At 41.5% G+C, this 14720-nt stretch overlaps 1 protein-coding gene across 7 annotated transcripts in view; it reads left to right on the forward strand.

The window, feature by feature from the left end:
* The first annotated feature begins 9321 nt into the window (after positions 1–9321).
* Positions 9322–14720, forward strand: part of KDM5A (lysine demethylase 5A) — a 45132-nt gene continuing 39733 nt past the window's right edge. For 3 of the 7 annotated variants that reach the window (XR_013977022.1, XR_013977023.1, XM_080971562.1), the window contains exons 1-3: positions 9324–10231; positions 13060–13137; positions 14590–14712. Coding sequence is in view for 5 of the 7 variants with exons in the window: in XM_080971562.1 (XP_080827688.1) it covers positions 10055–10231; positions 13060–13137; positions 14590–14712 (378 nt within the window). In the remaining 2 variants the exon portion in view is untranslated. Of the gene's footprint in view, positions 10232–13059; positions 13138–14589; positions 14713–14720 lie in introns of all 7 variants that reach the window. The other 4 variants (XM_080971561.1, XM_080971563.1, XM_080971560.1 and 1 more) reach the window with 3 other exon arrangements.

Here is a 14720-nt window from a genome sequence, read left to right on the forward strand (position 1 = left end):
TGTTTACTAAGAGGCAAAAAAATTAATTAACTCTTGGGCGTTATGCAGTGAGATCTACTTCTGAATAACTAGGGTTGGTGCCCCGGAAGACAATGACACTGCAAATTTTAATAAGCTTACTCGGCAGAAAGTGGCACCGCGTTTAATGGTATTTATTCCTAGGGAGGTGTGCATAGGATTGCAGCTATCATTGCACTTCTGTGCATATTCACTTGGAAATAAATCTGACTGTGTTCCTTGCTCCAGTCCTGTACATGCTTACTTTGGAGTAGACTCCGTTTAGTATTGATTTACTTCTGAGTAAACATATACAGAATTGTGACTGTTATAGAATCGTAGAATTGTAGAGTTGGAAGGGACCCTGAGGATCATCTAGGCCAACCCCCTGCAATGCAGGAATAAATCAGCTAGTCTATAGCTGTGAAGTCCTTTTAAATATATATTCAGAAATAAGCCCCATTGTATTTGCTGTAAGCGGGGATGGGATCACACCCCACAACTCTTTGTTGGTTATATTGCTTACTTACTACATTGCTTACCAAACCACTCTGAACAACAACAAAAATAGTAAAATCACTATAAATCAAATAACCTTCAATAATACTTAAAACAATAATCCTCTAAATTCCCTCATGTGTATTGATGCTTGTCAATTCAGGATCTTTGTGCATCTGGTAAATAGTTCATGAAAGTTTATTGCATTTACATTTATAAGTATTTAAGGTGCCACAAGACTCTAATTTTTGCTACAATAGACTAAAATGGCTATCCTGTAAATTTAAAAGTGGACAGCAGTCCATTTATCAAAACACTGTTCCAACATGCATTGTGGTACTTTAAAAAAATCCTAATTGGTACCAGTGCAGTCAGGCCGGGATTGGCCTATCTTGCCCTGGTGAGCAACAAAGTAAGTACAGTTAACTCTTTATTAGGTGGGGAAAAGGATCTGCACAGAAGTATTAGGCCAAATAAGCACAGCAGCTCTTCTTTGGTAGGTTCCCTAATGAAGCAGCTGCGGAGATTGAAGGGTCTCCAGGGTTTCCCCCAAGCAATCTGAGACTGCGCCTGTATGACGCTAATTTCTCCGTCATCCTCTTCATGCCTCTCTTGGCTCTGGGAAACCAGGCTGGAGCTAGGGGAGCTTGTTGCAGCAGGATGGGGAGACACCTGTACACCTTCACCAGCCTGACTCATCTCTGCCTATTGGCCTCCCTCATTCTACTCACCTGCTTTAGCGTCTGCTTCTGGACTTCTCTCTGCCATAAACACTGTCTGCTCACTAAGCCCTGCTGCCTCTTCAGCTTCTGACACTTCCTTCTCCCTCTGACCACTCATCGTTGTCCCATCACCACTTCCTGGGCTCTGAGCCTTCTTCCCTTGGTGGTTCCCCAGCTGCTTCCTCCCACCATTACTCTGTATCCAAATAGTCCATGACAACATTGCCAGGTACCAAACCGATTGCATTCTGAAAATATTCTTAGGTGAACAATTCATTTTTTATTTCAGACATTTATATACAGTACCACTTTTAGTAGTTATGATGAGCTATGCATCTGAGCCATGGGGGACCACCCACAGAGACTCCCTCAACTATCTTAGTAATTGGGCTGGATATAAAGGTGGTGTTTGAGATATCCTGGATGCAAGGGGGTAAGGGCTTTGTAAATTAAGACAAGAACCTTGAACTAGTTTAGATGTACAGTCACAAAGCTGTGTGGCAAGCAGGAAGTTAGCAGGTGTTCAGCAGATAAAGGTAAAAGGACCCCTGACCATTAGGTCCAGTCGTGACCGACTCTGGGGTTGTGGCGCTCATCTCGCTTAGCTGGCGTACAGCTTCCAGGTCATGTGGCCAGCATGACTAAGCCGCTTCTGGCGAACCAGAGCAGTGCACGGAAACGCCGTTTACCTTCCCACCTATTTATCTACTTGCACTTTGATGTGCTTTTGAACTGCTAGGTTAGCAGGAGCAGGGACCGAGCAACGGAAGCTCACCCCGTCGTGGGGATTTGAACTGCCGACCTTCTGATCAGCAAGTCCTAGGCTCTGTGGTTTAACCCACAGCACCACCCGCGTCCCTATGTTCAGCAGATAGCACTAGACAAATTCATGATGTGTTGAACCCTAAGCAGAAATGGATACTGGTCAGTGTCCAGATAGGAGACTGCCTGGAAGCTTTATAAATATTGCCTTGGGGTCCATGGAAGAAAGATGTGATATACATTTAACAGATAATCAAACCTCCATGTTCAGAAGCAATATATCTCTTTAATACCAGATGCTGCACACAATCAAGGGAAAGGCTGTAATATTCACGTTCTGTTTGTAAGTGCCCAGAATAATCCTGAATAGTGTTGGAAATCAATTACTGATCCAATAAGTCAGTGGCATTAATTTATGGGACGCAGGGCAGAATCTAAGCTTTTCCTAGCACTGAATCTACATGTTGGGGAAACCCTCGGCTGCAGGATTTATGGGTGTTAAATGGCTCTTGAAAGGGAATTGCTGAAGGATGGGCATGAATCAAGTTAAGTTAGTATATTTTAAAAAACAATGAACACATTAGTTTGCTCCGGCCTAAACATGAACCAAATCAAGCTCAGCTTAATAGCTATGTATAACAACGCATGAAGGGCTTGATTTCCTGGTTTTCTTGCCCTTCTGGGACTGTAAAAAGTAAACAGGGGCCTCATCAAGCACCTGCCACCTGGCAAATAGTCAGTGAGACGGATCGTGGACAAGAGTTTGCCATAGCACATCAAACCAACTTCCTGTAAACACTGGGGTTACAGAATGGTATAAATTGTGAATTTATTGCAGTACATAATCTTTTTTTTTTTTTAAACAATTTATTGGGTTTTACAATAGAAATGAACATAATAAACAGTGTAACATTTATCTTAACATAATTTCACATTTTCTTTGGACTTCCTCACATCTCCCTCTCCCACTTTCATCGTTATAACATTTTGTCAGCAATTTATTATCTTATTTGCATTCTTATATCCCTTCTATGTTTCATAATCTTCTGGTTCTCAAAAAAGGTTATATTTTCACAATCTTACTTATTTTCTTAAAATCCTCTAAATTTAGTGGTGCTCAGTTATTTTGATCTAGCATCCTGTTTAGCATTCACTCAAATTACAATATTTTTGTAAATAATTCTTGAATTTCTTCCAATCCTCCTCAGTCCTCTCTTCTCCCAGGTCACGAATTCTGCCGGTCATCTCAGCCAGTTCCATGTAGTCTATCAGTTGCATCTGCCATTCTTCCAGTGTGGGTAGATCTTGAGTTTTCCAATGTTTTGCGAGAAGTATCCTTGCTGCTGTTGTTGCATACATAAAAAATGTCTGGTCCTTCTTTACCACCCCTTGGCCGACAATACCCAAAAGGAAAGCCTCTGGTTTCTTAGTGAAGGTATATTTAAATACCTTTTTCAATTCATTATAAATCATTTCCCAGAACGCCTTCACTTTAGGGCAAGTCCACCAGAGGTGGAAGAACGTTCCCTCACACTCTTTACATTTCCAACACTTATTGTCAGTCAGGTGGTAAATTTTTGCAAGTTTGACTGGGGTCATATACCATCTATAAATCATTTTCATTACATTTTCTTTCAAAGCGTTACATGCAGTAAATTTCAATCCAATACTCCACAACCTTTCCCAGTCCTCAAACATGATATTATACCCAATGTCCTGTGCCCACCTTATCATAGCCGATTTAACCATTTCATCTTGTGTATTCCATTTTAACAGCAAGTTATACATCCTTGAAAGTACCTTAGTCTTTGGTTCTAACAATTCTGTTTCTAGTTTCGATTTCTCCACCTGGAACCCTAGTTTCTTGTCATTTTTAAAAACTTCTTTAATCTGAGCGTAATGTAACCAGTCTCGCACTTTGTCTTTCATTTTCTCCAAACTCTGCAATTTCCAGTTATCTCCATCCTTTTCTAGTATTTCCCAATATTTTGGCCATTTAGCCTCCATATTGGGTCTTTTTCGGGCCTTAGCTTCCAAAGGTGAAAGCCACCTTGGTGTTTTATTTTCCAGCAAGTCTTTATATTTTGTCCAGACATTAAACAGTGATTTTCTGACAATATGGTTCTTAAAGGCCTTATTTGCTTTAACCTTGTCATACCATAAATATGCATGCCATCCAAAAGCATTGTTAAACCCTTCCAAATCTAACACACCAGTGTCTTCAAGAAGTAGCCAGTCTTTTAGCCAGCAGAACGCTGCGGCTTCATAATACAACTTTAAGTCTGGCAGGGCAAAGCCCCCTCTTTGTTTTGCATCAGTTAATATCTTAAACTTAATTCTGGGCTTTTTGCCCTGCCAGACAAACTTAGAAATATCTCTCTGCCACTTCTGAAAGCACTCCGTTTTGTCCAAAACCTGAAGTGTTTGAAATAAAAACAACATCCTTGGCAATACATTCATCTTGATAGCAGCAATTCGGCCTAACAAAGAAAGTTTCAATTTTGACCAACTATCTAAGTCTCTCTTAATTTCTGTCCAGCATTTTTCATGATTTTTTGCTGTTATGTTTACCCCTAGGTATTTTACTTTTTTAACCACATTGAGTTCCGTCTCATTCTGAAACCGTTCTGACTCTGTATCAGTCAAATTTTTCCCCAAAACCTTAGTTTTCTGTTTATTTAATTTAAATCCAGCCACCCGACCAAAGTCATTAATCAGTTGTAATACTCTTTTCGTACTAGGCTCTGGCTTCTGCAAGGTCAAAACCAGGTCATCTGCAAAAGCTTTTAATTTGTATTGTTTCTGTCCGACCTGAATTCCTTCCACCAACCGATCCCCTCTAATCATATTCAATAGCACTTCCAGAACCGAAATAAATAACAAAGGGGAGATAGGGCAACCTTGTCGAGTTCCTTTTTCAATTTTAAACTCTTCTGTAACCACATTATTGACTATCAGTTTAGCTTTCTGCTCTGAATATATCGCCTCAATCCCATTCTCAAAACCCCGTCCCACTCCCATCTCTTTTAAATTTCCCATCATAAATTTCCAGGAGATGTTGTCAAAGGCCTTCTCCGCATCTATAAAGATTAAAACTGCTTTTGTGTTTATATCTGTTTGCAACAGTTCCAAGATATCAATAATGTTCCTTGTATTAGCAAACAAATGTCTACCTGGGAGAAAGCCTGTCTGGTCCTTATGGATTACTTCATTTAAAACTTTTTTAAATCTACTTGCCAAAATGTCTGCAAATATTTTGTAATCCACATTTAAAAGGGAGATGGGACGGTAGTTCTTAAGTTGTGTCTTTTCAGCTTCCGTCTTTGGTATTAATGTGATAAACGCTTCCTTCCACGACTCGGGTGCCCTCTTCCCCTCCATAATTTCATTGCTGACCTCCATCAAAGGTTGTATCAAATAGTCTTTTAATGTCTTATAGTACTTGGAGGTCAGCCCATCTGGCCCTGGAGATTTGCCAAGTTGCATGTTCTGAATGGCTTGTTCAATCTCCTGTCGTGTTATTTTAGAATTCAGGATTGTCCTATTTTCTTGTGACAATTTGGATAGTCCATTTTTTGCCAAAAATTGTTTAATCTCAGCTTCGTCTTGCGGCCCTTGGGTGTATAGTTTTTTGAAGTATCTCTGGAAACACTTTCTGATGTCCACTGGATTCTGAATGTTTTTTCCTTCAATCTCTAAGTTTGTAACCGTATTTAATCTTTGTCTTCTCTTCAACTGCCAAGCTAGCAGTTTTCCACATTTATTCGCCGACTCAAACGTTTTTTGTTTCATTAGTTTAACCTTCCATTCAATTTCCTGATTTATCAGTTTAGAATATTGTGTTTGATAAAGTTTAATTTCTCTCAGAGTTGGCTGTGACTTCGGGTTCACTCTTAATTTCTTCTCTAATTCTTTTATTTTATCCAAGATCTTATCTTTTTTCTCATTTTGTGTTCTTTTCTTTACTGCATTCTGTTGTATCAAGAATCCCCTCATTACAGCTTTACTTGCGTCCCAGACGATTCTTTTTTCCACCGTAGTATTAATATTTATCTCAAAATAATCCTTCAAAACTTTTTGGGCCTTCTTAGTAATTTCCTGATCTCTGAACAAATTGTCATTCATCTTCCATCTAAAGGATCCAGTTGGTAGTAGTGTCATATCCATCTTTACTGCATTATGGTCGGAACAGGTCTTTGGGCAGATTTCCACTTTTCTAACCTTAGGTGCCAGGCCTCTAGAAATCCATATTTGGTCGATTCTTGTCCAGGTCAGTTGGGCTTCAGAAAAGAATGTTCCCTCTCTTCCTAGTGGGTTCTTTGTCCTCCAAATATCAATCAAATCCATATTGTCTGTCATTTCAAAAAAGGTTTTAGGTAGTCTGCCGTCTTTTGTAACATTTTGACTTTGTGACTTGTCCATGTTAGTTGATACGACCCCATTCATATCTCCCATCATTATGATGTTGTTGTAGTCCAGATAATCCAGCATTGTCTCCTGCAACTTCTTGTAAAATTCCGATTTCCCTGTAACACTGGGGTTACAGAATGGTATAAATTGTGAATTTATTGCAGTACATAATCAAGGTAGAATGCAATCCTAAACATTATTAGCACCTGTCAGCATAGAATCAGGGGGTGGTATTCATTTGTTATTAATTTAGATTAAAGGAAAATGAATAAATGTGAGACAGGGCAACCTTTCCATATTATATTACACAACAGCCTTTTTATTTTCTCAGGATTTTCCCAATTGGTTTATGCTGTGTTTGTTTAGTTGTCCTAATTGTTGCTTTATGAATTGCTGTTATTTCTATTGTGATGCTGTTATGTTTTTTGAAAGTCCCCCAGAAACATATTTGAAGGACGTTTTATAAATCCTTAAAATAATGAAATTGAATGGAAAATATGCTTCCCAATTCTTGCTCAGGACCTTGACAAAAGCAGAATCACAGCAGTCCCCGCCCCCTTCTGCTCCACTTTTGTTGTGGAGCTGCCTGGAAAAAGCAGATTAGTAACCCTTTTGTCCACACAATAGAAGAGCCTGAACAATCATACGCATATAGGTGGTTTGTTTTCTCTTCTTTCGATACATGTTTACAACAGTTTGTTGATGTTGGTGATTAATGAAAAAACTAGGGGTACATAGTTTTTTCCATATGAAATAACCTGAAATGAGGTTATCTACCTATTATTCAACACTTCTAGCTTCCAGGTTTCGGAAGGCAGTGAGGGACCAGAAGCAAGGATGTACCACTTGATTGTAAATAGAAGCTCTTAGAGGTAAACAAAAAACAAAACTGTAGGAGGTGAAGACAGGTGACCCCACCTAGGCCCGAAGTCACCCCCCCAAAGCAGGCTCAAAGCTTCTCAAAGCTTTTCAAAATCATTTTCTCAGCAGCTAAGCATCTGCTCATTTGGTCTGCTGTTGCAAGGCAAAACCGTTACTTTTATCAGCACAAGAAGGCTTCAAAAGGCTAATGAATAGGCTCTGTCATTGCCATGAATACTCAGGCCTGAGAACAAATCTTATCTCATTCGGTTGCAACACATCTGAACACGCTGAACGCAAGGCTCTCACCCCCCCTTTCCTGCCAAGAGTCCGATAGTCCCAAGGCAGCTTTCTGTTCATGCTCAGAGGAACTCAGGAAGAAGGAGGAGAAAGGGGGAGGGAACTGGAATGGGTATATATGCTTGTGCACATGACTGTGAACTCGTGCATGCCTTTTGTGAGTTATCACACTTGCTCCTTCTACCAGTTCATGGATGGTAGAAATAAAAGCTTTTTCTCTGAAACTATTCCTTGAGTGTCTGTTGACTCCCACTTCCCTTTCCCGGGCGCAATATTTTTCCCACCCGAGGGCAAAGCCTCATAAGGCTACAAAACAACCCCACACAAAACCAAACCAAAACATTATCATTGTAACAAAGTAAAAAACAGATATTAAAAAATTATAATTATATTATAAGATTAAAAGATTATAATTATAATTAATTAAGCTAAAAGCTGTGGGATGATGCTGTGGGATGGTATTGTATTATGGAGTCTAAATTTCAAACAACCCATTTTTTCCCTTTGTTTGTGAGGGGTGAGCCCCAATTCTCTACAGATTACAAAGTACCTCCATTTTTTCCCTATTGGTTTGTTGTTATTTTTTAAAAACCAGTCTCTGATATTGTTCCATTTATAGAAGACCTTAAGAAGATAATGCAGTTATGTATGTTATGAAAAAGTCACTGGCTGAAGTTCTGCACACCAACATGACATAAAAAGAGTTGGAGCAGTATGGCGGTCAAAACACATACCCCTATAAGAATCCTGGGAACTGTAGTTTACCACTCAATGAGCTACAATTCTCAGCACCTTCCCAGCAATCTTTTTTTGGGAGAAAGGCATGATGTGTAGAGAGCCAGTGGATGTACAGCATCCAGATTAAAATCTCTATACAGTACTCAGAATCTCTCTGAGCAAACATGGGTGCTGCAACCTCACGCCCTGCAAAGTAGGCTGCTGTCTCTCCGCCTAGCCTATCCTGCCCTCACAAAGATTGCTGAGAGGATTAAAATGTTTGCAGGCAGGGAAACCTGTTTTAATTTATATCTATCCTGCTCTTCTAGTGATTACACATCCTTCAAGATGGCTTGCAAGAATTTAAAATTGGAGTAATGCTCCTAAAAAACACACGTTAAAAATACATTTAAAAGCAACAATGATTTTTAAAATGACCTTTGCAGGTAAAAAATTTTTTTTTAAAAAAATTGTTGCCTACTGGAATAAAAAAATATATTTTATCAGCTGGTGCAAGGCAGTGAGAGGCGGGGCTAGGTTTTTAAAAAATATTTGAAACTGCAGCCAGCAGGAGGAAAAGTGGCAGGTAAACGATTTTAAAACACTGAACTCGTGGTTTTTGTTTTTTTTTCTGGTTAGCTGGCAAGTTTATTTACTGGGAAAGTCGTTTTAATTAATCACTATGGCTAAAACCGCCTCAGACAGCCAGCCAGGCCCCCCAAGGGATTCTTCTCTGAGGGACTCGGAGGGGGTCAGGGAACTGCGGCGCTTGGGGGGGAGGGACGGTTGCTCTGGCGACAGAGAGCGGACGGCAGCGTCCGTTAGGGCGGGGCAGGAAAGGTAGATGTTGCGAGTGACAGCTGCTGTGGGAACTGTAAGTGGGTGGAGTCCAGGTGGGCCGTTTCGTACGCGGGGTGGGGGAGCGAAACGTCAAGAGAGACGCTGCAGCTGAGGCGGCTTCCGCCAGTGGACGCGGGGTGGGGGGGGGGGAAGGTGAGAGAAAGGAGCGCATTAAGGCTCGTAGAGGCGGGCGGGGCTCTGCGAAGATTCCACGGAGGGGGGCGGGGCAGAGTCTGTTCGCACACGGAGAGAATGGGGTACATGGACAGTCGGCACCGGAAGTTCTCTTGCAGCAGCGGCCCCCATCACGCAAAACGCACTGCACATTCCTCCGCGAACCGAAAAAAAAGGACCGCGGCCTAACTTGCTCCTACTGCTTAGACCCGTTGCAGGAGCAAAAGGAGGCGACTCGCGAACTTGGCGCGTACACGAGCCGGTGCTTCGCGCGAAGAGAGGAGCGGCTCAAGCCCCGAGGTAGAGAAGGCCGGGACTAATTATTTTGAACATAAACTACTTCGCGGAGGGATACTCTCACACGGCTCGCTTCCGCAAGAAAGGGCTTTTAACAGACGCGTCACTTCCGGCGAGCCTCAAGAAGGGGAGGAAAAGGAAAGAAGAAGAAAAAACAACAAACCCCCGAAGGGGGAAACAAAAACAAACGGGAGGCCTCGTCAGCCGCGGGCTCCGCGAGACTCCGGCGCCTGTTTCTGAGGGCCTCAGGGCTCGCGGGCAGCAGCGCCCCCCCTCCTCGATGGGCACCGGGATGTCCCTCCGCCCCCCGGCCCCTCTTTGAGCTTCTTTGCCTCCCCTTCGCCTTTCCCCCCTTCGCCCTCCCTCTCTCACTCCTTCCCCGCCTGCCGCCTCCTCCTCTGCCGCCGCAGCTAAGCCCCTTCCCTCCCCGGGCCTGAGGCGGCGGCATCATCACCGTCGACGGCTCCGCCGCCGCCATGTCGGGGGACGACGACGGCCCTGGCGGGTCTCACTACGTGGCAGAGTTCGTGCCTCCGCCCGAATGCCCCGTCTTCGAGCCCAGCTGGGAGGAGTTCAGCGACCCCCTCGGCTTCATCGGCCGCATCCGGCCCTTGGCCGAGAAAACGGGCATCTGCAAGATCAGGCCTCCCAAGGTACCCGGGGAAGGAGGAGGAGGAAGAGGGATGGGGAAGTGGGGTCCACCCTTCAGGGCCTGGAAAGGGGTCCGTGGTGGGAAGGGCAGGTGGGGGCACGTTGGGTCTTCGGAACAGGATCTCGGCTTTCCCGTGAAGTCGCTCCCCGATCCCTTTCCCCCCTTCAGTCGCTCCCCTGGCTTTTCATCTCCTCGCTGGCCCAGCCTCCCGTGCCCGGTCGCATCACCAGCTGCCACGGTCTGTGATGCTTCTTCGCCCGTGAAAGGTGCCCAAGGGATGGCTCTTCCTTAACGATGGGGCAACTTCTCCTTTGGATTCCTTGATTTTTCTTTGTTATACTTGCCTGTTTTTAATTTTGACTCTGTAATTCCGTAACGATGTTTCAAAAAAGCAAAAGCTGAGTGGGTGCATACAAGGAAAAAAGGAGGAAAACAGGAAGAAGATTAAGGGTCCATTCAGTGTTGTAGCAATATAAGATACAGTAGCTATGATCAATACAATAAGAATACTTACTTTCACTTTGGGAGAGGGTTACCGTGTTTACATTTTGCATAGAACAAGTGACCTAGGCCACAAAGACTAACTTTTGTTAGTTTTAGGGTAAAGGGCCCCTAAGCCTTTTGAGGTGTATAAAATTCCCTATCAAAAAATTGTGTGCAGTTCCTGCGTAACTTGATCTAGTAAAATTGCCTTTTTGCTTGTCTGTCTGGAGGCAACTTGGTAGTAGCAGAAAACACTATACCAATTTAACAAAGTCATCCATCCTACACTCCTTTTTTCTCTAGTACATTGCTTCACTAATCTAAAATATCAATTTAACATATGAAGGGTGATTATTATTTTTTTACATTAAAAAGTTCCTAGTTCTCCCCTTGAACAATCCTTTTCTGGCTTTGGGAAATGGGATCCAGTTGCTGCATCCTGCTTTGAATGTTGCTAATTCCCCTTCACCATCCAAGGTCAATCTAGATCCTGTCTTCCATCTTTGTTACTGCATTTTCAATGTACAATATTTCAGTTATATTCCACGGCATTGTATGAAAGACGGTTTTACTCATCACATTCCCTTTAATCTCAAGAGGTGTTTAAAGTACTGGAGTTTTCATTCTCAGTTTTTCAGCTCCCTGCCCCAAATAACTTGTAGAAAGGGAAAAGCAACAGCAATGATTAGAATTGCTTTTTTTTCTGGCATTGCTTTTGCACCTTGAGTTTGGTAGGTGCTGAAAAAGGAGTGTTGCCAGAATAAGATGTCGACACCCTGTCTGTCACTAAAAGAGTTGGGTATTCGGGTTTCTCTTTTTAATTTCACAATAGTGAGGGGTTTCTAAAGTGAATTGAGCGATGGTTTTGGAGTACCAGTGATCTGGCAGTAAGCTTTTAAGTAATTTTAAAATATATTTTGGGTACCTGTTACTGAGTGAAATGAATTCTGAAGTAATGTTGCGCCCCATTTAGTCCTTATTGGGGATGAGTGATAATAAAAGCTACAGTTCTATTACTATATTGTGTTTAAAAAGCATGGTTTTATTCAGGACAAACCTCAGTTGCAATTATGGATGACTACTACTGCATACTGTTAAAAAGAGACATTGCTTCAAAGTTGTTCAGCTAAAAAGATATCATTTTGCATCTCAGCATTGTGCATTCATTTGCAATGCACTTTACTTGCAAATTAGAGTATAATCTCAAGTGCAAAGTAGCATAATATTTAATTTTGAAACAGTGTAGTAGCAATACATAAGGATTAAAAAGCACTTCAGGAACAAGTCTTATCATTCACTAAAATACTGAAAAATAGGTGCCATTAAGTTTTGTAGCCTTTGTTTTTTTATTGCCTCTGTTTTATTCTTGAATCCACCTACTTGGCCTTGTGGCATGTTGCTCTATAAGTAGATGCCTATTTTAGGACCACATCAAATACATTGGATTGTTTGTAGTATCTGCTGCGGTCCTAAGATGAAAACTCAAAATTCTGTTGAGCTTAAATGTCTTCTGATTCTTACTAGCAGCCTCAGCACCTGCATAGTGAACTGGTTACGTTGGCAGATAATTTAAATCTTCATTCAGCGATGAATAACTTGCTTGCTTGATATTATTAGAAGCTTTAAGCAGTATGCTGTTCTAAATGTTTTCGAAATACTGCATTGCAAGTGATTTTATCTCTTTCCTTATAGATATTTCCATGTTCAGCCTTAAAAGGTTTTTGAAACAAAAAAGCTTGTAGTAATTTGATTGTTTATGGCAAGTGGTTTTTCTGTTGTTGACTCATGCCATACTGGCAGAGAGAGATGTAGGCAGACAGGCAAATAAAGTGTTCTATGGACTTGTTACTTGTGAGGCCATGCTGCTGTACTGACAAGAAATTGAAGTGCATTTGCTGAAGTCAGAGTCTAAGCATGTTTACAACATGATGAATCCTTGGGTTTACCTTGCATATTGTCCTCAGTTGTGTGTTCCTCTCATGCCAACATCTCCTTGCAGGAGTGAAGGTTTTATTGGATTGCAGATTCTGCTTCTGCTTGTATACATTAGTGACCCACATGGGTATAGACATTGAAAGAATTAGGGCCTTTTAAAGCCAGATACATTCTCAAGTATGCCAGCATTCTGACTGTTTTCTGTCAGCTCTAAAATAAATTAACCTTGTTCTTAAAAGCCTTTTTACTTTCTAATTCATCTGAAGATATTCTCAGGTGTGCATTGATTTAACTTGCATGTAAGAATAAAAATCCAGTATTTATAAAATATCAGAGAAATAGCTATGGGGATGTGTCGGATATTCGTTGAAGGCTTATATCTTGAAACTAAATTCCCTCCTTTCTTTTTAGGACTGGCAGCCTCCTTTTGCATGTGATGTACAAAGTTTTCGTTTCACGCCACGAGTTCAGCGTTTGAATGAACTAGAGGTGAGCTTCCCAACCATTGGCATAAATCTGTACCCCTACATAAAGCATTAGACCTGTTTTTTTTTTAATGAGGTTCAAAGTTATTGTCTTAAGAAATGTTTAGAACATCTCACCCTTCCATCATTTGTATTTACATGATTTGATTAATTTAACTTCAAGTGTCTATGAGCAATATTTCATTTTATTACCGTGCATCATTGCAGGAGCTCTTTATACCCTACTGGAAATGTCTTACAACACCAGTTTAAAACACATCCCCTGAAACTATAACCGTATTCAGGTGCTCAGAAGAATGCATGAGGGCACAAACTGTGTAGGGAGTACATTCACTGCTTAACATCTACACACACGCTGTCCCTCCCTACTCCCCCTGCTCCCTCCAACCAATCTTTTGATATTTCCAGTAGGTTTGAAGGGGGATTGTAAGCATGTTTGGCTGAATACATTTAGAACCTTTTTCATGATAGGGAAGTTTGATTGTCAGGAGGAATCTAGACACATTTAGACAACTATAGGAAGATTGGGGTGAAGCAGACAGTCATTGTATACAGTGGTACCTTGGGTTAAGTACTTAATTCATTCCGGAGGTCCGTTCTTAACCTGAAACTGTTCTTAACCTGAAGCACCTAATGGGGCCTCCTGCTGCCGCCGGGCCGCTGGAGCACGATTTCTGTTCTCGTCCTGAAGCAAAGTTCTTAACCTGAAGCACTATTTCTGGGTTAGCGGAGTCTGTAACCTGAAGTGTATGTAACTTGAGGTACCACTGTATAGGGGACATTGCACAGCTCCATGCCCCTTGCAAAGTTTGCACTTTTGCTTGAATGCCTGAATAGGATTTGTTTCAATGATTCCAGTAGAACTTGTTTTCAAGTAAATAGGTTAGAGCTGGTATTAGGCTTAATACCAGCATAATAATCTAGTGAGACATAGACTCTCTTCAGCTTTTAGGTAGTGAATGAAACTCTTCCATGAGGATATTACTCTGATATTTTAAACTTCAATTTACATCCATACCTTTATTTCTTACTGCATAGCATTTTGATTTGAAAATGCTTAAATGATATACATGCAACTTGCAAGAGACTTTTAAAAATTCTGAAAAGAGAAGACCCAAGGCATCTGCATTAAAGTAGTATTTTTCATTGTACTTGGATTCATCTGTTTCTTCTCCTCATTCCTAATATTTTTTCTTGACTTCTGCTGTGCAAGAAACATCTGCCAGTGCTAAAGGAGAAGTCTCCACCAGAGTTGTAGGAATGTAGGAGGCTTATATTCGGATTTGTCATTTGTTGAAATGGCCTTGGTTCTGATAGGACATATTCTGGTCTAAGTTTTGAAGACTTTCAAAATAGAGGAGCTGACTGTGAGCATGCTGCCATTATTTTCCTTGGGTATTGTGCTTCTCTCATACCTAACGTATGACGTCCATCTGTTGCCTTGGTTTGTTAATAGGCAATGACTAGAGTGAAGCTGGACTTCTTAGATCAGCTGGCAAAATTTTGGGAACTTCAAGGATCTACATTAAAAATCCCAGTCGTGGAGAGAAAAATACTGGATCTTTATTCACTGAGCAAGGTGAGTGT

The sequence above is a fragment of the Podarcis pityusensis genome (assembly GCF_964106645.2).
Source record: "Podarcis pityusensis genome assembly, chromosome: 10".
NCBI classification, from domain to species: Eukaryota; Metazoa; Chordata; class Lepidosauria; order Squamata; family Lacertidae; genus Podarcis; species Podarcis pityusensis.